The sequence below is a fragment of the Tympanuchus pallidicinctus genome, unplaced genomic scaffold (assembly GCF_026119805.1).
Source record: "Tympanuchus pallidicinctus isolate F22 unplaced genomic scaffold, pur_lepc_1.0 scaffold12, whole genome shotgun sequence".
NCBI lineage: Eukaryota > Metazoa > Chordata > Aves > Galliformes > Phasianidae > Tympanuchus > Tympanuchus pallidicinctus.
In genome coordinates this window covers 1-21,996 of record NW_026294637.1, presented here as the reverse complement: position 1 = coordinate 21,996, position 21,996 = coordinate 1, and the positions used below count along the sequence as shown (strand labels likewise).

The 21,996-nt window shown below is 53.7% G+C and overlaps 1 protein-coding gene and 3 long non-coding RNA genes across 4 annotated transcripts; all 4 read left to right on the top strand.

The window, feature by feature from the left end:
- The first annotated feature begins 2,232 nt into the window (after nucleotides 1-2,232).
- On the top strand, nucleotides 2,233-4,324 carry LOC128075263 (uncharacterized). The gene is made up of 3 exons (XR_008203709.1): nucleotides 2,233-2,404; nucleotides 2,546-2,769; nucleotides 4,010-4,324. It is a non-coding gene; the product is annotated as an uncharacterized LOC128075263 (long non-coding RNA).
- A 1,084-nt stretch (nucleotides 4,325-5,408) lies between these two features.
- On the top strand, nucleotides 5,409-7,676 carry LOC128075220 (uncharacterized). The gene is made up of 3 exons (XR_008203698.1): nucleotides 5,409-5,627; nucleotides 6,243-6,789; nucleotides 6,889-7,676. It is a non-coding gene; the product is annotated as an uncharacterized LOC128075220 (long non-coding RNA).
- Nucleotides 7,677-9,448: 1,772 nt separating this feature from the next.
- On the top strand, nucleotides 9,449-11,324 carry LOC128075269 (uncharacterized). Its single transcript, XR_008203712.1, has 3 exons — nucleotides 9,449-9,614; nucleotides 10,502-10,622; nucleotides 11,203-11,324. It is a non-coding gene; the product is annotated as an uncharacterized LOC128075269 (long non-coding RNA).
- A 2,064-nt stretch (nucleotides 11,325-13,388) lies between these two features.
- On the top strand, nucleotides 13,389-21,463 carry LOC128075514 (rho GTPase-activating protein 32-like). The gene is made up of 14 exons (XM_052672338.1): nucleotides 13,389-13,424; nucleotides 13,822-13,893; nucleotides 14,586-14,708; nucleotides 15,288-15,365; nucleotides 16,157-16,238; nucleotides 16,949-17,092; nucleotides 17,347-17,473; nucleotides 17,738-17,870; nucleotides 18,413-18,495; nucleotides 18,857-18,964; nucleotides 19,335-19,480; nucleotides 19,977-20,181; nucleotides 20,701-20,846; nucleotides 21,036-21,463. Exons 1-14 carry the CDS (start codon nucleotides 13,389-13,391, stop codon nucleotides 21,461-21,463), a joined length of 1,911 nt encoding a protein of 636 aa, XP_052528298.1.
- Nucleotides 21,464-21,996: the final 533 nt, after the last annotated feature.

Sequence of the window (21,996 nt, the reverse complement as noted above, 5' to 3'; positions counted from 1 at the left end):
CAGTGCTGCCCCCTTGTGGCCGATATGCGGAACCGCAACGAAATTTTTCCCGCCGTCTCAGTGCTGCCCTCGTGTGGCCGATATGCGGAACTGCAACGAAGTTTTTTCCCGCCGTCTCAGTGCTGCCCCCGTGTGGCCGATATGCGGAACTGCAACGAATTTTTTTCTCTTCTCTGCGCTGCCCCCGTGTGGCCGATATGCGGAACAGCAACGAAATTTTTTCCGCCGTCTCAGTGCTGCCCCCGTGTGGCCGATATGCGGAACTACAACGAAGTTTTTTCCGCTGTCTGCGCTGCCCCTGTGTGGCCGATATGCGGAACTGCAACGAATTTTTTTCCGCCGTCTCAGTGCTGCCCTCGTGTGGCCGATATGCGGAACTGCAACGAAATTTTTCCCGCCGTCTCAGTGCTGCCCTCGTGTGGCCGATATGCGGAACAGCAACGAAGTTTTTTCCGCCGTCTCAGTGCTGCCCTCGTGTGGCCGATATGCGGAACTGCAACGAAGGTTTTTCCGCTCCTTGGGCTGCCCCCGTGTGGCCGATATGTGGAACTGCAACGAAGTGTTCTCCGCGGTCTCTGCTACCGCCGTGTGGCCGATATGCGGAACTGCAACGGGACTGGCACGTGCGCAGTGCGCTGCGAATCGACTGCGCGTTCGTCTGGACGAGCGCATGAGCAGTGCCGCTGCGAGAGCGGCGCATGCGCCGTACTATATGAAGGGAGGCGCACGCGCAGTGCAGCGACAAAGTTGGCACATGCGCAGTGCGGTGAAACTGGCCCATGCGCCTTGGGAATTCGGACGAAAACGCATGCGCAGTGCAGCGCCGGGAAGGGCGCGTGCGCAGTGCGCTGCGAATCGACTGCGCTTGCGTCGGATCTTGCGCATGCGCAGTGCTGCTGCGAGAGCGGCGCATGCGCCGTGATGCATGAAGGGAGGCGCACGCGCAGTGCAGCGACAAAGTTGGCACATGCGCAATGCGGTGAAACTGGCGCATGCGCCGTGCGAACTCGGCAGTAAACGCATGCGCAGTGCTTCGCCGGGAATGGCGCGTGCGCAGTGCGCTGCGAAACGACTGCGCACGCGTTTGGACAAGCGCATGCGCAGTGCCGCTGCGAGAGTGGCGCATGCGTCTTACTGCATGAAGGGAGGCGCACGCGCAGTGCAGCGATCAAGTTGGCACATGCGCAGTGCAGCGTTACGAAGTGTTTTCCGCTCTCTGTGCTGCCCTCCTGTGGCCGATATGCGGAACTGCAACGAAGTTTTTTCCTCTCTCTGTTTAGCCCTCGTGTGGCCGATATTTGGAACTGCAGTGAAGTGCTTTCCGCCGTCTCTGCTTCCCCCGTGTGGCCGATATGCGGAACTGCAGCGAAGTGTTTTCCTCTCTCTGCGCTGCCCCTGTGTGGCCAGTATGCGGAACTGCGTCCAACTTTTTTCCGCTGTCTCTTATGTCCCCGCGTAACCAATCCGTGCCCAACAACGCGCATGGAAAAGCAGATGTGAATTTTGCACGAAAGAGTCCTGTCTGGGCTTTCTGCATGCGCGCTGCAGCGAGGAGAATTGCCCATGCGCTCTGCGGTGAGGAAACTGACGCATGCGCAGTGCGATGTCCAGGAAGGCGCATGGGTTCTGCCTGCATGAAGTCGGCGCATGCGGGCTGCACGCAATGACCGACGCATGCGCAGTGCTGTGCCAAGAAGCCGCATACGCTGTTCGGTGCTCGGTGCTGAGCTGGCGCATGCGTACTACCGTTCCGCGGCTGGCGTATGCGCCTCGCGTGGCAGAAACCGGCGCGTATATATAGCGCAATACAGAGCCCGGATTTGCTCAGATTTATTGCTTTCCCGAGACATGCTCGTGTCGGTGCTGCTGCACACCGGTAACGCGATCGAGAATCTCCGAGCCTCTGCGAGTCGCTCCGAGCCCCTCCGAGCAACTCCAAGCCGCTCCGAGTCTCTCCGAGCCCTTCCGAGCAGCTCCGAGCCACTGCGAATTGCTCCAAGCAGCTCCGAGCCCCTCCGAGCCTCTCCGAGCCAGTCCGAGGAGCTCCGAGCCTCTCGGAGAAGCTCCGAGCAGCTTTCGCGCCGCTCCGAGCGGCTCCGAGTCCTTCCGAGCTGCTCCGAGTCCTTCCGAGGAGCTCCGAGCTGCTGCGAGTCGTTCCGAGCCCCTCGGAAAAGCTCCGAGCCGCTCCGAGCCGCTTTCGCGCCGCTCCGAGTCCTTCCGAGCCGTTCCGAGCAGCTCGGAGCAGCGTTGCACTGCTGCTGCGGGGGCTTTTAAACGGCTGGGGGACGGTGCAGGGCTAGGGTTGGAAGGGGACGTTTGCTGGTTCAGCGGGAGGCGAGCGAGTTGGATGCCACGAGGCGCTGAGGGGCAGCTGTGAGCCGAACCGGTCCGTTTCCGTTCCCGGGTGGGCTCGGGCATCAAACGGCGGAAATAGACGAGGGGCATCCTGGATTAGCGGGGGAGAATCTATCGCTGAGCCGGCGGCCCGGAATCGGCTGCTTGCCCGTAGCCGTAGTGGTTTTTCGAGACAGCTGCTGTTTTGAAGGTGACGGGCGTATATTCGCTGTTAGCCGGAGGACTAATCACCATAGAGAGCGGCGGATGAGCTGCGCAGAGCGGTTAGATCGGCACTTCCGCATTTCTGGGCGCATGTGTTTTGCCGCTGGCGGGACTCGGCGGCAGGCAGCGGCAGTTCCGCGCGTTGGCCACGCGGTGGCAGCAGAGACCACGGCAAGAACTTTCCTGCCGGATCGATGCCGGGATTCGGTGGTAGGCGGCGGCAGTTCGGCGCATTGGGGGCTGCCCGTGGGGCGCGTGGAGTGCTGGGAGGAGCTGATGGCCGTGCGCGGTGGGGTGATGGTGCCCTCGGCGCACGGCTGTGACAGCGGGGTGGGGGTCGGTGCCTCCAAAATGGGGTGGTGGGCGAGTTGTATGGGGAGTGCATGTGAAGCAGTGCTGGAGCAGCTTGTGAAGGGTGCAGCCCTGTGAGCACAGGTGGAAGCAAGGCAGCCGTGGGAGCAGATGTGGGACCTGTGGGTCGCTTATGCGTCGTTTGTGGGGCGCCGATGTGTCACTTTTGGGGCCCAGGCTGCTATCAGTCATTTGTGGGTCCCTGCTGCCCCGCTTGTGGGGGTACTTATGGGTCAATTCCTGGTCCCTTTGCCAGTTAACGGTCCCAGGCTGCTGTGGGGCACTTCTGGGGCCGTGTGTCTCACTTGTGGGTCCATGCTGTGCCACTTGTGAGTCACTTGTGGGGCACTAGGGGGCAGTTGTTGGTGACAGCACACTCGTGGGGCACTTATGGGACGCTGATGGGTCAATTATGGGGGACTTATGGGGCACTTGTGGTTCAGTTGTTTGTCCCTTGCGAGGCACTTGTGGGTCCCTGTGGGTCACTTGTGGGTCACAGGCTGCTGTGGGTCATTTGTGGGTCCCTGCAGTGCCACCTGTGTGGCATTTGTGGGTACCCGTGGTGTCCTTTGTGGGTCCCTGCGGTGCCACCTGTGGGGCCCTTGTGGCTCCCAGGTCACTGAGGGTCTTTCTGGGTCCCTCTCTGTTTCTGTGGGGTTTGGATTGCTGTTGGAGCCAAAAGGCCACACGCTGCCATACAGGCAGTTGCCAGTTTCACCCCCTGAGGACACCAAACCCTCCAATAATGTCACAGCGGCCTTTAATTGCTGTGTGAGGAGATGACGTGCGTTTCTCCCTGGGGAGCCGTAAGCTGAGCCTGGCAGCTGGGCAGCCAGCACTCGCTCCATTGACGCCGCTCATCTCAGCCCTTGTGCTGCACGTGCAGCTTCTCAGCACCTCGCTGTATCAGCACTGAAATCTGTGCTCCCCTATTTATTACGAATGTCAGCAATTGCCATGGAGGACAGACTGGAAGCAAAGTACGTGGACCGTCCTCGCTCGTCCGTGGATAAACCTCCCCTTGCCACACAGGCAGACCCAATTGGCTGCCGGTCATTACTTTGTTTTTTTTACTTCATTTTTTCCTTCCTGCTTTTAGGGGAACTTTGAGATCACAGCCTGAAGCAGTGATGGAGCACCTGGTGAGGGGTGCAGCCCTGCCTGCACAGGTGGAAGCAATGCAGCCGTGGGGCAGATGGGGCTGAGCCTGGCTCCACCCCTCCCTCATATCATCTTAAGGGCTGGCAGCCCCACAGGCAGGGTTTCTTCCTGGAGATGCCTCCTGTGGATTGCTGGGTGAGCTCTGGTTCGTGGGAAGAGGTCAGCGATTCTTTCTTGATGGCTGTTGGGGTTTTGGTCTCTGCCTTTCTGTGGGGATTGTAAGCTGGTTTACAGTAGCTCCGTCAGCTCTGCTTCTGATGCCTTCCGCTTGTTCTCTGAGGGCAGTCAAGGGGTTTCTCTGCCTTTCTCTGAACTGGTAACGGAGGGACTGATGGACGTTCCTTTCTTTTGCTCTCATCTGTTTTGGGAATGCTTCAGTCAGCCCCAAGGTGACGCTGGTTGGGTGACTGAGCGTTGGGACTCCAGAAATGCCTGGAGCTGATGCACTGTTCTGTAAAGGGGTTCTGTGTTCTGCAGAGTTCCTCTGCAACTCTTTCTAAGCTCAACACCTTCTTGTGACGTCTCTGTTCCCTCTTTCGTGATTCTCATTGTGGGATCTCCAACATGGGCCTCCAAACTCACTCCGTCTGCTCCCACGTTGCCGCAGCCCATTTTATGACACGTTCCCTCTGTGTCCTCGCGTCCTCCCTGTGTCCTCTGCCCGTGTCCCCTCTGCGCCTCCTGTGCCACGCATTCATTCCACCCGTGCTGAGTGTTGTTTGAGGGCACGCATTTCAATTCCGTTCCGCGTCTCGTTGGATCTCCTTCTGTTTTGCGGCTCAATGGGGTCGAAGGGTTTCTGGGGCTCCTCTGGTTAGTGGTTGCAGCGCTATGCAATCTGTGGGGTGGACGCTGGAGTGGCAGGAACCCCTTGTTTACACGTTACTTGTATGCGGGTGGGTTTTGGGCCGGCTGTGGGCAGCTCCCTTGGAGATGCAATGGGGGTTGGTCCCCAGGGCTCGCCCTGCTCCCTGCCCTTTGTCCTTGCAGCCCAATGAGCTCCGTGGCTGGCGATAGAGCGAGGTGCGTGGTTGCGGCTGGGAGCTGAGCTGCAGGAAACCCCCGGGCCCCAGCGGCCGTTTGCTTCATCCTCACCCAGCGCCGTCCGCTCTGCGCTGCTCGAGAATACTGAGCACAAGGATTCAGTTCCTGCTTGGCCTGGTTCTCTCCCAGATCTCCCTTAGGAATTGGTTGGCAGCAAAGGTGTCAGGGCTCGGCTCTGCGAGCGCCTTGTGGCCGACCCCCCCAGGCTCTCAGGGCTCTTTCAGTCGTGCTGGCAGATGTGGCTTTGTCTTGATAGGAAACAAAGGGCCGTCCTCTGCTGGAGCGCTGTGCCTGGATCACCGCAGGTATCTCCATTCCAGCCGTCAGGGGATGCTGTCAGTTTCCCAGTCTGGACGCCACCCAACCTCCCCAGCCCTCTTCCTTCCATCCCTGCCCCCCTGCAGCCGTGGCACCCAGCAGTGCGATGCAGCAATACCTCTGGTGTGCTGAATGCTGGGGCCGGCACTGAGAGGCTCTGTGGCCGACGTGGATCTTCCTGGTTGGACTGCTTGGTGAGTTTCCCTGGTGCTGTTGAGCACGCAGGCTTCCCCGCCTGCCCTGATTGCTCACCAGGCCATCGATGTCCTTTGTGTCGTCGTGCCTCACGGCTTCGGGTATCATGCCATAGACTCCTTAGAGTCGGAAGGGACTGTTTGTGATGATCTAGTCTGACTTCCCACAAGGAACAGGGACATCCACAGCTCGATCGGGCTGCCCAGGGCCTGATCCCGCCTCACCTTGGAAGGGACAGGGCATCCACCGCCTCTCTGGGCAGCCTGTTCCACTGCCCAGAATCACAGAATGTCCTGGGTTGGAAGGGACCTCGAGGCCCACGAGTCTCCAGCCCCCCGCCAACGCAGGGCCACCAACCTCCCTGTTTCACAGCAGCCCAGGCTGCCCAGGGCCCCATCCAACCTGGCCTTGAACACCTCCAGGGATGGACGGGGCATCACAGCCTCTCTGGGCAGCTGTTCCAGCACCTCACCGCTCTCACAGCACAGAACTTCCCCCTGACATCCAACCTCAATCTCCCCTCCATCAATTTAAAACCATTTCCCTTTGTCCCTTGCTGTAAAAAGACATTTTCCTTACATCTAACCTAAGTTTTCCCTTCTTCTTTCCTTTAGCTCCCTTTAGGTATCAAAAGGCTGTTACCAGGTCACCTCGGAGCCTTCGCTTCTCCGGGCTGAACAGCCCCAGCTCTCTCAGCCTGTCTTTGGAGGAGAGCTGTTTGATCCCTTGGTTCTGTTTTTTTTTTGTGGCCATCCTCTGATGTGATCCAACAGATCCATGTCTCTTTTGCACTGAGGACTCTACATCCCGACACAATCTCTAGATGTGGAATTGTGCAGAATATGGACTCAGGTAAGGGAAGCCTCTTTACTTCACAAGTCCTACAGGAGCTGATGAGAACTTTAGAAATAGAGTGGGAGCTCCATACTCTGTGGCATCCTCCTTCTTCAGGGAAATTAGAATGAATCAATCAGATGCTGAAGAAGCACTTGTCAAAATTGGTTTCAGAGACCAAATTACCATGGACAAAGTGTTTGCCTGTAGCCCTTGTCAGAACACGAACCACTCACAGAAAAGGCTTAGGAGTATCACCACACGAAGTGCTGTTTGGGTGGCCGTACTTGGGAGGGAGGGGTGAGATGCCCGCTCTTGAAACCGAGGGTAAGTTTCTCCAGAACTGTGTACTCGGGTTGTCTGCTGCTCTGTTATTCCTTAAGGGATGTGGACCGTTGGCTCAAACTCCACCTCTGGAATTTCCAGTGCACTCATCCCGTGTTGGAGACTGGTCCTAATACGCGCCTGGCAGAAATCAAGGCTTCAGCCTGAGTGGGAGGGACTATTTCAGGTACTGCAGTGGATGTCGCCTACCTTGACTTCAGCAATGTTTTGTTACAGTCTCCCACAACATCCTGGTAATGAAGCTGAGAAAGTGTGGGATAGAGGAGTGGATGATGAGGTGGGCTGAGAACAGGTTTACTGGCTGAGCTCAGTGGTGGTGATCGGCAGCACAGAGTGCAGCTGGAGAGCTGTGAGCGGCGGTGCTCCCGGGGGTTGGTGCTGGGTCTGGTTGTGAAAGGTAGATTGTGTTTGTGCTGTAGAAGCTTTGAGTATTTTCTGTATGTAGTACTGGCTTTACTGAACTTACAGCCCTCTTGTGAAAGAGCTGTTTGCCTTCTACTAAGGAAGTTGCTGAGCAGAGTTAAAAAGTTAAAGATTCGGGGTGTTCTGATTGGGGTGGAATTGAGCCAGGCACAAAATAAGGCAAATATGCAGGGTGGTGAGAGAGAGGGAGCTCGGCACAGGACAGAACAAATGTGCTCACTCTTGGAAATATGGCCCTCGTATCTCCATAGAGAAGTACAAAACATACCAAAAAGAGCAGGTTGGTAATGGACCTTATATGGAACTACATCATAGCAACAGCGTCGGGGAGATTGTGAGCCTAGACGCTCAACCAGTGAGTGCCAGGAGAGCATTGCCTGCGTCGGGTTCAGAGTACAGAACAGAATGAATTTCTCTGACCGATGTGCAATTTTTCCCTTATTAACAGGGAGTGTGTGCCTGTTATTGCAATAAGGAATAAACTTTGCTGCTATCACTAAGATCCTTGCCTAAGCTGAAACTGGTGACTGTGAGTGTTTCTCTCAAGGTCTTGTTCAATATCTTTGTCAATGACCTTGATGAGGGGATATGTTCACCCTTAGCAAGTGTACTGATGAGATAAAGCTGGGAGAGAAGTGGTTGGCACGCTGAAAGGCTGTGCTGCCATTCAGCAAGATCTGGACAGGATGAAGAGCTGGGCAGAAACAAACCAGGTGAGGTGGAACAAAAGCAAGTGTAGAGTCTTGCACCTGGGAAGGAATAACTGCAAATATCAGTAAGCTTAGGATGTGACCGGCTGGAGAGGAGCTCTGCAGAGAAGGACCTGGGGGTGCTGGTGGACAACAGATTGGCCGTGAGTCAGCAGTGTGCCCTGCTGGCCAAGAAGACCAATGGCATCCTGGGGCGCTTTAAAAGGAGCGCGGCCAGCTGAGCAAGGGAGGTGATCCCCGCTCTCTGCTCTGCCCTGGTCAGGCCTCACCTGCAGTACTGCATGCAGTTCTGGGCTCCCTTCCTGGTACAGAAATGACAAGGATCTCCTGGAGAGAGTCCAACAGAAGGCCAGGAAGATGATAAAGGGCTTGGAGCATCTCCTCGGTATGGAAAGGCTGGGGGACCTGGGTCTGTTCAGCCTTGAGGAAAGAAGACTGAGAGCAGATCTGATTAATGCTTAGATATTTATTAAGTGTGGGAGTCCAAAGGACACAGCCAACCTCTTGTCAGCGATCTGTGGGGACAGGAGAAGGGGAAATGGCCACAAACTGGAGCACAGGAAGTTCTGCACCAAAATGCAAAGGATCTTCTTCACGGCGAGGATGATGGAGCGCTGGAACAGGCTGCCCAGGGAGGCTGTGGCTTCTCCTTGTCTGGAGATATTCCAGACCTGCCTGGACACCCACCTGTGCAGCCTGCTGTAGGGAGCCCGTTTTGCAGGGACTTTAGACTCAATGATCACTGGGGGTCCCCTGCAACCCCAATTCTGTGGTTCTGTGATTTTAATCTTTGCTTCTTGCAGCGATGCAGTGTTTCAGAAGGGAGAAAAGCATGGCAGGCGTAAACTGGATTTCTGTGGTTGGTAAAGCTGTGCTGAGAAGTGGGCTGACACTTGGACCTGGAAATGTGTCTGCAGACTCTGCACCCAGAGGAATGACTTTTCCCTGCAGGTTGGGCTTGTCTAAGGTAGGTCACTGCTAGGTGAGCTTCTGCTTTAAAACATCAAGTTGTATAAATGAGGAAATCTTAAAATCAAGATTGCCAATTCTTTTTTACCTAGGTGATTTTTTCACAAGGAAAGATTTGAAATGCTGTTTGCTAATGGAAGATGGAGAGAGGAAAATCGAGTCAAAGGCACACTGTGCACAGCCAGCACATAGCATCTGCACCGCTCTCCCCCTGCACAAAGGAGGAGCAACTCAGCAAGCTTGGCCTGGGCCAGGAAGGCAGCATACAAACATCTGGACCAACCCCAACGGAGCTCCTTCTGCAGGTTGGTTGTCTTCCTCTGTGTGTCTGCCATCCTGTTGCTCTGGGGTAGATTTGTTCATGTTCAGCTCATGGAGTTGAGGTCTGAGTTTAAGTCTGTGGGCATCGTCCAGGAATTGGGGTAGGGTACGAGGCAAGGAAAACTGGGGTAAGAGGATGAGGCTTAGGACCAGGAACCTCTTCCATCACTATTAGCTCTTGCTGTTCTTTTTTTGCGTAGGAATCCATGTGGGTTTTTTAATGAAGAACAAATTTGTGCAGCTTGTGAGTGAATTCATTCACGCATGTTAATCGTTGTTCTTCTCTACGTGGAGCTGCAATTGCAATGGATGCTTGTGGTCTGATGTGCAGCCCCCTCTGATGTGCTCAGATGAGCCAAGTTTGCAAGGCCTGGCTCTCGGTTGGTGAGTTGTGCCCAAGGTCAGAGAGGTGACTCTTGTCAGCTTTGAGATGCATCTTCCAGTTGCACGCTGTGTTCTTCCTGTTGCGTTGAGCTCTTGAGCTCCAGCCCTAAGTGAGGATGCAAGCGCTACCGCAGAAGGGATGGTTGAGATTGGAAGTGCAGTGCAAAGGGCTGGAGCCAGCAGGAGCAGGGATGCGATCATCCCCTGTACTCAGCTCTGGTGAGCCCTCACCTTGAGTGCTGTGTTCAGTTCTGGGTCCCTCACTACATGAAAGACATTGGAACCCTGAAATGTGTCCAGAGAAGAGCAGTGAAGCTGTGAGGAGTGTAGAGCACAAGTGTTATGGGGAGGCAGCTGAGGGAATGGGGATTATTTAGTCTGGGGAAGAGGAGGCTCAGGGCAGACCTTATCCCTCTCTACAGTTAGCTGAAGAGAGGTCATGTCGAGGTAGGGCTCATCCTCTTCTCCCATGTAAGCAGCGATAGGACTGGGGGGAACGGCCTCAAGTTGCACGAGGGGAGATTGAGGCTGGATGTTAAGAAACACTTCTCCACAGGAGTGGTCCGATGCTGGAACGGGCTGCCCAGGTTGGTGATAGAGTTACTGTCCCTGCAGGTGTTCAAGAAACATTAGATGTTGTCCTGAGGGACATAAGGGGCTTAGTGGGAAATGGTGGTGGCAGGTGGACAGTTGGACTGGATGATCTTAGAGATCTTTTCCAACCTTGCTAATTTTATGATTCCATGAAAGGCATCTGCTGGTGAGAGCTTTGGTGGGTGAGCATCAGGCTGCTGGACAGTAGGCAGCTGTTGTCTGTGCAGACAGCCACATCCACGGAGAGTGGAGTCTTTTTAACCTTAACCTTGTCTTTCGTGTCTCATGTGCAGTAAGGCATGTTGTTATAAAGCACCATCGTAGGGGCAACCTTGGTTTGTGCAGCCACCAGAGCTCTCCCCCATGCTTCTCCCTGTGATGTGTGGCCGTATCGAAGGCCTCGCAGAAGCCTGGGTAGGTGAAGTCAGTTGCTCTTCCTTTCCCCCCCCCGATGCTGGAAATAGCAGGGAATGGGACTGGGGGACATCCCAGCAGTGGGTTCCTACCTCAGCAGGACTGAATGGCCGTTCTGGTGCATGTATTTTGAGTGAATCTGACACCAGTTAGAGAAATGAGGGGCCTGTGGACAAAAAGAATGTGCCAAGTTTTGCAGTGTAAGGTGTAAGGGGAGAGGTTTAGCAAGGATTTTTTTAGATGAAAATAGTTAATCCCATATTTCCTTTTCATTGTCATCTAGTTCTTGAAAAGTTACCTTTGGATTCTACATTACCATTTATTACTGAAGAGAATACACGTGCACCCCATGCTTTTCATCTGTGCAAAGAATCTTGTAAACGTCTGTGTGTGTGTTTCTTCTTGGCGCTGAGATGAAGCTGTGTGGAACATAGGCTTGGATGTCTTTTCAATCAGATGCAGGGACGTGTAATGCTCATCTTAGATGTCGTGCTGACAAGAAGAGCAGAGAGGTAAATTTTATAACGTTGCATGCTATTTTTTTTTTTTTTTTTAATTTTAATTTTTAATTTTTTTCCAGTCATAACCATGGAACCACAGAAGCGTTACCCAGACAGAAGGAGCCTTTGTCACCTGGACTTCGTACCAATGACACAGGCAGTGGAAGTCAGCATCCCAAGCATCCATGAAACCCCTGCACAGGACTGGTGAGAGTTACCCTGGCGCCGTCCTTTGGCAATCTCAGGCCTCTCTGTAAGCTCCCAAGCCGTGTCGTAACTCCTCCTGTGGTGCTGACTCAGCTCTCGCAGTCTCTTGTGGGGGAGAGCTGGAGTTGAACTCCTTCCTGCTTCCTGCCTCTGTCCTCCCTGCTTTGCCTATGGCCCAGTGAGCCTCCATCCTTGTTAGGTATCTTGAATTACTGAGTTGCTTAAGGATTGGGTGGACCAATTAAATTGTTAGCGATGTCTCTAGATCCACGTGTGCACAAAAGCACACTCTAATGCAGTGGTGTGGGGTGTGCTGAAGCATGCCCTCTCAGGTCAGTCTAAGCATCTATAGAGTAGACCTGTCTAACAAAACAGGGAATGGACAGTTAAACCCATTCTGTTGGGAAATACTCTCTCCTTCTAAGTACCTTTAGAACGTGAGTTTCTTCAATTAATTACTCAACTCATTTGCTTTTCCTGAATGATCCTAAGTTCTTTTCTCAGGTGACATCTGCACTCTGCTCAGTCCAAGGAGAAATCCCTGCCCGCAGATGCAATGACACAGCGTGGCTCACAACCTCATTTTTCATTGCTTACTGTTATGGCAGCTGCCATCCATGTCCATCCTGCGTATTCTTAGAGCTCTTCTGGAGTCCATGGGGCAGACTTATGGTTGAACTAAAGGGAATTTTTTCATATTGCTCTAGCTCCAGATGATTATCCCTAGTATCATTATATTAAAAAAAAAAAGGCGTTTGAAGTAGTGCAATATATATTCTGTGCCTCAGAATGTGGCACGTGTGGCATGAGAGAGTTGTGAGGCCACGAGGACTGCCCAGACAGCATGAGAACTGTAAGAGCAGAGAGCTATAGGTGATGCAGCGCTATTGGTGCCACCCGCAGGAAGCGGTAGCTGGAACAAAATATGGCCAGAAGAGTGATCAGATTGCGTTTGGTAAGGAACTATTTCATTGGTTGTAGAACTTTGACAAAATGTATATTCAGGATGATGATCAGCATGCCAGGTGCTGGGACCATGCCGAAAGAGAAATGGTCTGAAAACGTCGGTGCAATTTGAAACATATCCCCTTCCACAAAGCCCTCAGATCCAGGGACGGCCTGAGGCCAGCATTACGAGGCTGCACAGGAGCAAGCGCTGGGTCCTGCGCTGTGGTCATGACAACCGCGTGGCAGCTTGTGCAGGATTGGGCTGAGGTAGAATTCCAACCGCCCGCGGATTCTAGAATGTTGGGTGTTGGGTGTTGGAATCTTCTGGTCCTGTGACATGGTCTTGCCTCCCCACCCTGTCGTCATGGCGGAGCAGCCTGGTGGCCCTTAGTGATGTCACAAGAGGCTGGAATGAGGGGAGGAGCAGTGCGTGCTGCGTCCCTTCATTGGAGCGCTTGAGCTCTGCGTGAGTAGCTCGCTTGTTGCCCTTGTGCAGCGACTGAGTGCTTTCATTTTCACCCCGTCTTGTGCAGCATCTTGTAGGTAAGCTGAGACAGCGTGGGATGGACGGGTGGGCAGTGAGCTGTTGAAAACTGCTGTCTGGTGGAGCTCCTAGCAGCTCACACTGCTTACTCTTGTCCATCAGACGTAACTTTCAGCCAGTACCTGCATTCCCAAGCGATCCACAAAGATGGCATTTGTCCCGTGGCTTTTCCCTTGTCATCTTTGCTGCATTGTGCAAGCTCACAGACCTGTTCCTTCTCTCTCCTCTACCCGCTCCCTTGGTGCAGCTTTCGCTCGTGGAAGCACAGAGCAAAGTGACAAGAAACAGCTGCGAGTTCAAGGAATTGTCTACCTTGTTCTGATCTCCTGCCAGGTACGTGCCACGCTTTGTCCCCCCACACGGTTTAGCAGCCCGTGTCGCACCATGTTTGGTAACACAGCCTCACCCAGCTTTGATGGGACACTGGTCCCGTGTGGGTTTTTTCCACTTCCCCTCCAGCTCCGCCCTCAGGAGGATGCTGTGTGTGGTGCTGTGACCAGCTGGTCTGAAGGAAAGCAATCCCTTAGGCAAAGGGTGCTAGCCCCAGTTTGTGCAGAGCTGCACAGCATGACCCAGGGACACAAGCACGCGTGCTTTGGCTGCGTGAGTGTGCCCGGCAGCTGTGTGGAGCACAGCAGAGATGTGAGCAGAGGAAATCCATGTGCGAGGCTGCGGCCAGCGCTGGACGTGAGGCTGGTGGGAGCCGGGGGCTGGGGAGCAGATCCACCCCCAGCAGTGACTCCTCTCACTGCCCTGCTGCTGCGCTGTCGGAGTGCTCTGAGCACCTGCTGCTTTGTGCCAGTCCCCATCTGCTAGCAGAGGGACAGCCGCTTGGTCAAATGCTGCCCAGTAGGCTGTCTCGTTTGATTTGACTGAACAAAGTGGCTGTTTCTAGAACACCTGCCTATGCCAGTGGGTAACTGAGGGTAGTTCTGAGGAAGTCTCTCAATAGCGTGGTGTGTGACCAGAGAAAATATGAGCGTGTTTCTTTTCATTCCAGCTTGTCGTGCCTGCTGTGATGGGCGTTGCGTGCAGCGAGATCAGCTGTGGGCCTGACATGGCACGGATGGAGGTAGAGTATGAAGCTCTGATTGGTCTTTGTTCCCTAACGTGAGCCAGCAGAGTGAGCTGCAGATGTGCTCTCCTGCTTTTCAAGAGAGAACGAATCCTTGTGGCTCTATCAGTGTCACTGAAAAGCTGCGTTAAAAGCTTCATGTCCTTGCGGCAGGCATCTAGATGGCTGTGGAAGTCATAGTACCAACAGAATCAGATCTGATGTTGTAAACGTGCAGAAGCATTTTCCCCGTCCTGCCTGGATGTTGTCACCCACAGACAAAGTGCTGTTCTCATATTCAGCAAGTTCAAGGAAGGTGGCACTTGTAATGAGCCAAGGATTGGGTCAGTGGACCGGCTGCTGTGTCCAGTCCATGGCTGAGGTCTCCAGGCAATGGGTGACAGGAAGTTAGCAGACTCTTATGCTCCTCTTTGGGAAGGCAGTAGTGCAAGCATGGCAAGTTTATAAAACTGCTGGAGCCGTCTTGGTTGTGGAGTCTGGGTAGAGAGAGATTCATCTTTGCACTGCCTGGCGATAGTGCTGCGCACTGGAAAGAGAAACAGCTGTTATTAGCCTTGCAATTTCTTGTTAAGTGCCCATGATAAGGACCGAGTGCATTTCCTGCAGCTTTCTCTGCCGATGTGCTCCTCACCCTGAAATCCTCCTTGCAGCCCTCAGCTCCTCACCATGGCCTGTGCTCTCTGTTTCAGGCTGAGAACAACGGGAAGCCCCTGCTGGTCCGTGAGGAGTCATCTCTTAATATCCCAGCTATTGCTGCTGCCCACGTTATTAAGAGATACGTTGCCCAGGCACCGGGTGAACTCTCCTTGGAGGTAAGCAGTTAAGGGCGTTCCTTGTTGTCCTGTACAGAAGAGTATAACATGTGAAGCTATCAGGAATATTCTCAGACACCTTCAGAACGTTTGATGAGGTGAAGCCCAGAAGATTCAGTTCCAGATCAGACTTGCACTGGGTTGGATGCAGGGAGGAGTTCAGCCATCTCTAAACTATGGCTCTATTTGGCATTGGAATCTTCTGATCCAAGAGCTACTGCCCAGTGTGGTAGCCTGGTCTCTGAGCAATGGCAGACCAGTGTATGGAGTGTGCAGATCTGTTCAGGATCTGTTCCGCTGACTTATGCCTGTGGTTTAATTGGAGCTCTCCCTTTGGCAAAGAGCCTGCTGCTTCTGAGAACCATTTCATGCTGAACAGCTGAATTCTGTATGTTGTGTATTGGAGTGACTCTTCTACCTCCACATTCAGTTGTACGACTGCAAATGCCTGAAGAGCTGCACTGGTGCAATCGCTCTCAAGCTTGACGATATCGGGCGGTGCAGAAGAATGCAGTCATTTGAGCTGCGCTTTCCTCTCAGCTGTGCTGTAGCTGGGATTGACGTTGCAATCTCTTGCAGGTGGGAGACCTCGTGTGCGTCATCGAGATGCCGCCTCAGGAGCTGAGCCCCCGCTGGAGAGGCAAGCACGGCTTTCAGGTAGGCCCAAGCTTCAGACGTGAGAGCGCAACTTCGGTCGAGGCAGGAATCTAAGCTTAGAGCTGCCCTGCCTGCACAGCATGGCTCCACATGGAAAGTGGTTTCCCTGTGCTGGTGTCAGAGGACTTTCCCTTTTGCTGTGGGCTTGGGCCAGAGCTGAAAGTTGGTCTTTGTAGGAAACTGCCTCCTCAGTTAACTTAGAAAGAAGAGCCCTCACAACATGCATCAGGTCACGGCCACTGAACCGCACCTTTGGAAATGCAGCAGCTTTTTAAGGACACGTGTTTCAGTGTCTCTGAGCATCTGTGTTTGCACCCGTGCGGAACACGCATGAAGTCAGTGTCTTTAAGGAAGTTACGGCCTGTCAGCTGAGGCAGAGGGTAACAGAGCCTCTGCGTGCTTGCTGCTGCTGCTGGCTGCAGAACGCTGGGTGGCTCAGAGCTGGGGATGGCAGCTGCATCTCAGTCAGCAAGCAGAAAGTTCATAGGCTGTGCTAACTCAAATACAGATGCATCAATCTATCAAGCTTCTGTATGAAGTCTTTCCCTTCGGGCACGCTTGAGATTTAGGGGTGCATAGCATACTTGTCCTTTCCCCGCTCCATACACAGTTTTATGGATATTTGCCTGCCAATTTGGAATAATTATTAATTTTAAGCAGGCCATTTTTTGGTTGGATTGTCTTACGGAGCATCCGGCAGGCACGTGATGAGGAAAATGTGATGTTTGAACAGTTCAGGCCTGAGAAACGCTGCCTTCAGTATCGCACCTCTCATCTTCTTCTTGTTACAGGTTGGATTTTTCCCTGGTGAGTGTGTGGAGCTCATTAACGGAAAAATCCCGGAGTCTCTCATTAATTCAGTGCCAAAGCCAGGTACGATGATACATTTGATGGTGCAGGGAAGCAAAATGGAGTCTTTTTTGGGTGTGTTCCATGTTTAATACCTCCCTTATCCTTCCCCCCTTATCCTCTGTGCTGATGATTCTTCATGCATAGCACGGGGCGTATGGCTGGTGTTTTGTAGGCAGTGAGAATGAGGGAAGGCAAAGGCAGTTCTCCTGCAAGTCAGTACGAGGCTGAGAACAGCCAGCGTCCCAGGTGGACAGATAGAGGTCTGGTTGTGCTAGTGACACGCTTGATCAGAACGTGGCTTTTCAAGAGGGTCCTTAATCCCCAGGTTGAACAAGCTAAGCAAGAGGAGTGCATTCAATTCCATCAGAACGTGCAGAGATTTGGCCCAGTCCTCCTGTGTTTATGACTGGAGTTGGGGAAATCCTAGAATCCTTGTAGGATTGCTTGGCATGGAAGGCAGCTCAAGGATCATCAAGCTCCAAGCGCCTTGCCTCAAGCTGGGCTGCCAACCAAGCTCCACGTTTAATGTGAGATGAGACCCCACTGACCAGGGCCCCGTCCAACCTGGCCTTGGACTCCTCCAGCAGGGATGGGGGAAAAATCCATTTTTGTGTGTATACTTGTTGGTAATGTTCTTCCTGTTTTGATGTGCTCTGTAGAATGTGTTGTGCTTGGCCTCGTCCAACTGAGCTGAACCTGAGATGAGCTGGTTTCTTCCTTTTGTTGTGCAGTGCCAAAGAAGCGCGGCAAGCTCCTCACCTTCCTTCGTTCCGTGGTGAAGGCCCGCCCAAAGCAACGGAAAGAGCAGGAGGTGGAGAAGGAGAGGGTGTTTGGCCGTGACCTGGGAGAGCATCTTCTTCACTCTGGTCGTGATGGTAAGGGACAGCCCATTCCTGAGAGCTTCTCTGTTTGGGGACCTAGAGATGAAAGGGAGATGGTATGTAGCAAGGGGCAGGTTGATACCAGTGGAGAAACGGGGAATGGGAGTTGATGGCTGAAAGATGAAGTGAGGCTAATGCTCCCAAGAGACAAGCACATTTGTATTTGCTTCAGCCAAGCCCGGCTGGGCTTAGTGGATGGGATGTGACGGGAGCACAGCCTGAGGCAGGACTTGACTAAGGAGCTCCAGTAACCGCAGGCACGTGTTCTTTAGTCCCCCAGGTCCTCCAGAGCTGCGCCGAGTTCATCGAGCAGCATGGCGTGGTGCAGGGGATATACCGCCTGTCCGGCGTGGCGTCCAACGTCCAGAGACTGCGGTAAGAGTGCTGCGACTGACAGACACAGCTGCCAGCAGGGGCACGTGCCCTGTTGCGGGCGTTCAGAGGCCTGCGGGCAATGCCTTAGCACAAGGAAAAGGTCTCCTTTGGGAACATCCCATCCAGCACGGCTGACGTGGTGCTGGTGGCTGAGCGTTTGTGTTCTCCTGTACATCAGGAAGCCCTTCTGATTCTTGATTGCATTGGGTGTGGCTTTTGACTTGCTTTCCTCTTTCTCAACCGCTTTCGTGTCCTTCTCTGCAGCCAGGAATTTGAGTCTGAGCAGGTTCCTGAGCTAACCGTCCGCGACGTTCACAGCGCGAGCTCCCTCTGCAAAATGTACTTCAGGGAGCTCCCGACCCCCCTGCTGACCGACCAGCTGTACGACAAGTTCTCGGTAAGCACGAGGCAACGCCTTTCCTTTCCCTCTTCGCTGGGCCTCTTGGGAGATGGCTGCAGCAGTGCCCCAGCTCTGAGGCCCTTCTTCTGTTAGCCCCATGGGATTTACTCGCATGTCTTTGCCACATCCTGCATCGTGCTGATGCCACTTCTGGTGGTCCCCGGAGGTGGTTATTTCCATATTCATAATGCTTGCGAGAATTCCTGCATTGTTGTTTTTTCTTGTTTTTTGTTTGTTTTTTTCTTTTTCTATTCCCCAACTCTTTCTGGAACGGGAATGGGATTGATAGCCAAGGGTACTTGGAGATGAATGCCCCCTGCGAGGAGCTGAGCTGCCCAACCAGGCTGTAAACTGGCCCGGTGCTTGGACTCCTTGGCCGTGGTGGCACCAGCTGCGTGCCGCTATGTTTGCCAGATGCCTCTTGGATGGCCTAAATTCTGTCCCTGTGTTGACCAGCAGCGCGCTGTCCCCATGGTTCCTGACTCTGCGGCAGGTATCTCGCCTGATTTGTGTCTCAATCCCTTTCTGCACTTTTCCAGGATGCTATTGGTGCCACTACAGAGGAGGAGCGGCTGGTCAGAATGCGGGACGTCATCCAGCAGCTGCCCGCTCCTCACTACAGGTCAGTGCTGCCCTCAGCCTGCTGAACTCAGCCCTGCTGCGCTTCAGAGCGCAATGGTGCGATTCCAGGCTTTGTCTCACGCGAGCAACGGGATGCCTGGGTGTGCTGAAGCGGTTGAAGGCTCTGCGGGGTTAATTTATTGGGTCAGTTCCTGGGCACGGGGGCACGCTTGGTGCAGCTGATGGCTGTGGCTGTGCTGTGCTGGTGCTGGGTGCTGCAGCGTGGCACTTGGTCAAGTTGGGTCTACTTCATCTTCAGCATCAGTAGCAGTAATAACAACTAGTGTGAATTGAGGTTTGCTTTGTGAGTGGCAGCACGGCATGCTGGCTGTTGCTGAACATTTGCCTCTCTTGTTTCCCAGGACCCTGGTGTTCCTGATGAGACACTTGGCCTGTCTTGCTGCAAAGAGCTCTGTCACCAACATGCACGCTAAGAACTTAGCCATTGTGTGGGCTCCAAACCTCCTAAGGTAAACTTCTTTTTCCGTTTCAACAGAACGCTTACATCTGTTCTCCAGTAGAATAAAGCAATCCTCCCTTCTTCTGCACCACATGTGCTCTTCTCCTGTAAAATGTGCAGTGAGTGGCTGACAGCAGAGCAGGAGCCTGGACTGTTCTCCAACCCCACGTGGGCACAATTTCTAGCTGAGCATTGCTGCTCTCTTGTTTAGATGGGACTGGTGTGTCCTTGATCAGCCAGGAGAACTTCTTCAGTGGCATCTCTTATATGCCCACTGCGGAAGTCTCCAGAGAACAAATGTGACAGCTTTGGGCTGCAGTAATTCAGACTCGGGGAAGCGATCTTGGCTGAATGACTTCTAAAACCTGCCTTTTCTACAGATCACAGCAGAGCGAGTCTGCCTGCGCCAGCGGGAGAGCTGCCTGCACGGAACTGCAGACGCAGTCGGCTGTGGTGGAATTCATCATCGACCACACAGACGTCCTCTTCTGCTCCACATCCGGATCGGACATTGCAGATGGAGCAGGTGAGTGTCTTCCTCCATTAGCTTTATCTTGGTCAGACACCTGGATCAAATGCAGGCCTTTTCCAAGTCCTTTGAAATACACTTTTCCTGTCGAGGGAACAGCAGACTTCTGGGCTTAGATTGGAATCTGGCGTCCAGTTGCTGGATGCTGAGAATGTGCAAGCCCAAACTTGACAAGGAGAAAAAACCATCACTGTCATTATGATGTTTTGCAAGCAGGTGAAGCTTGATTAACGTGTGGCAGCGGAGCTTTCTCAGTTCCCTGCCCCCATTTTCTAGGGTTTTTGTTTGCCTGTTTCGATACAGGGAGCTGCTCTTAATGATGACTGCGTCCTTTGCCATAGACACACCTCTGAGCACATGGTTGTTTTGAGCTGCTCTTCTTGCGGTGGCTCGGTTAAGCAAGTCTGAGGAAAACACAGCAGCTCCCCCGGACCTGCGATGGCTGTGCTGCCGCTTTCTGATCCTGGCTCTCACCTGTGGTTTTCCCTTACAGGGCACAGTTCTCTCTCAGGGCCCCAGTCTGTGCGGGCGTCTTCTGCTGCCACAGAGCTGCTCAGCCTGGAGGAGGCGCAGGCACGGAGGCGAGGCCACAGCAGCTCTCCTGTTGTTGTGACACAGAGCCGGGACATGGAAGTGGAAGAAGGCCCCACAGCTGTACGGGGGAAATTCCACACCATCATTGACTTTCCATCTGAAAGGTAAAGAGGACTTCCTTTTCCAGTACCTTATCATCATTGTTTGGGTGGGTTTTTGTGGTTCCTTTCCGTGTTTTTTTCCCCCCCCACCATTATTTCTAGTGCCAAAGTTTGCTGAAACTCAGTTAAACTGATGGTGCCTGAAGTGTTGCAGTGAATCTCCACTCCCTTTGCACTGTGAGACTGAACTCACATTCAGTTGCCCGCCGGGCTGAGTTTAGCCACACAAGGCTGGCATTCCCTCCTTGCTGGGCAGGCAGTCACGAGCTGCATGAAGCCACGCTGACGTCTGTCCTGGCCTGTGCTGGCTGTACCTGGAAACGTTGGGGTTTTTCGGACTTCAGGGCCACGTGCCTGAATCCAATCCCAGTTCTTCTGGAAGCAGAGCTGTTGGTCAGACCTGCTGGCACGAGAAACTAGACATGGCAGTGAGATGGGGCCGATGAGCTGTCAGTGTCAGAGTCAGAGATGCTTTTGGAGTTCCACGCACAACTCACACCATTCCCTGTTTCCTCTCTCCAGACCAAGTCCACTGGGCAGGATGAAGGAATCACCAGCTGGCTGTTGGTGTTCCTGCTTCAGCCTGGGGAAACCATCCTCTGTGGCCAAAGACCAACGGCAGCACCATCCCAGGGAGCCCTCAGAGACAGACATTGTAGTCCTGGCAGGTAAGGGTGCAAATCCTGCTTTCAACACCCTGCTTCTCAGCAACATAGAATTCTTGCTGTCAGTGGGCTTGTATCTCCTTCTAGCTATCCAGCCCATACCTAGCACCTTCAGATCTCCCCTGATCAAGAACCACTTTTGTAATTCCGCTTGTGAGAGTTTGACACCAACCCCTGTTCATTCTTTTATAGGTGATTTGAGCTCTTGTCAACCCAGATGTGCCAGAGCAAGCAGCAATGCTGGGCTGTGTGCTTCCATGAATGGAGAGCTGTTAGGAAGCACAAATGGCTGCGGTTCAGATGACAGCCTGCCGCATAACAACAGTGATGGAGAGAAGGAGCTCATCCAAGTTGAAGCCCTCATTTCTCCCGACTCTGCTGCAGATGCTGACCTGAGCCTGCCAGACACCACAGGCACCAGCCTGGACTGTGACCCGGCACCTTTGCAGTGCAGCCCAGCCCAAGCACAGCCTGAGTGCCCCAACAGCAGCACCTCTGTGCAGGAGCAGGTCAGCAGCAGCGAGGAGAAGCCGTGCCTCTTGGAGGGGGACTTAGAATCAGGCCTCCAGTCCCAGGCACTGTGCAGCGGCTCTGACAGCTCTGAGCCGCTCTCTCTGTGACCTTTCCACCCAAGAGAGAACGATTCCCATCTTTACCCGGACCTCTCACGCCCTCCTGTCTTTTCCTTTAATAATAAAAGCACACTTGTGCTCACTCAACGCCTTGAATGCCTGTGGAGTCTTCATTCATGAGGACTGGGATGAATGCAACAAACAATGAGGCACCTCAGCTTGCACTGCTGAAGCTAAGGGGTGCACGAAGCAGAGCTTGGGGTTAGTTCCCGTTTTGTCTGGCTTTGGGGTGCCTGCAGCTCCCATTTGGTACGGTAGCAAATAATCTCTAGCATCCTGGATGCTGCTCGTGATAACCCCAAGCTTCCTGGCGGTGGCTTTGTGACGCCTTTCAGGGCTTTTTGATGCACTGTGATGCCTTGGCTGCTCCCTAACACCTCTCTTCTCCTGGCGCGTCCGTTCCTGGCTCCCAACCTCCAAGCTGCCTGCACAGATCATCTGCAGCCCTGTTACCATTACGCTGCGGCAGGACGAGCTCATTCAGACCCGGCCTCTCATTGGTCAGCGGCAGCGCTGTCCCG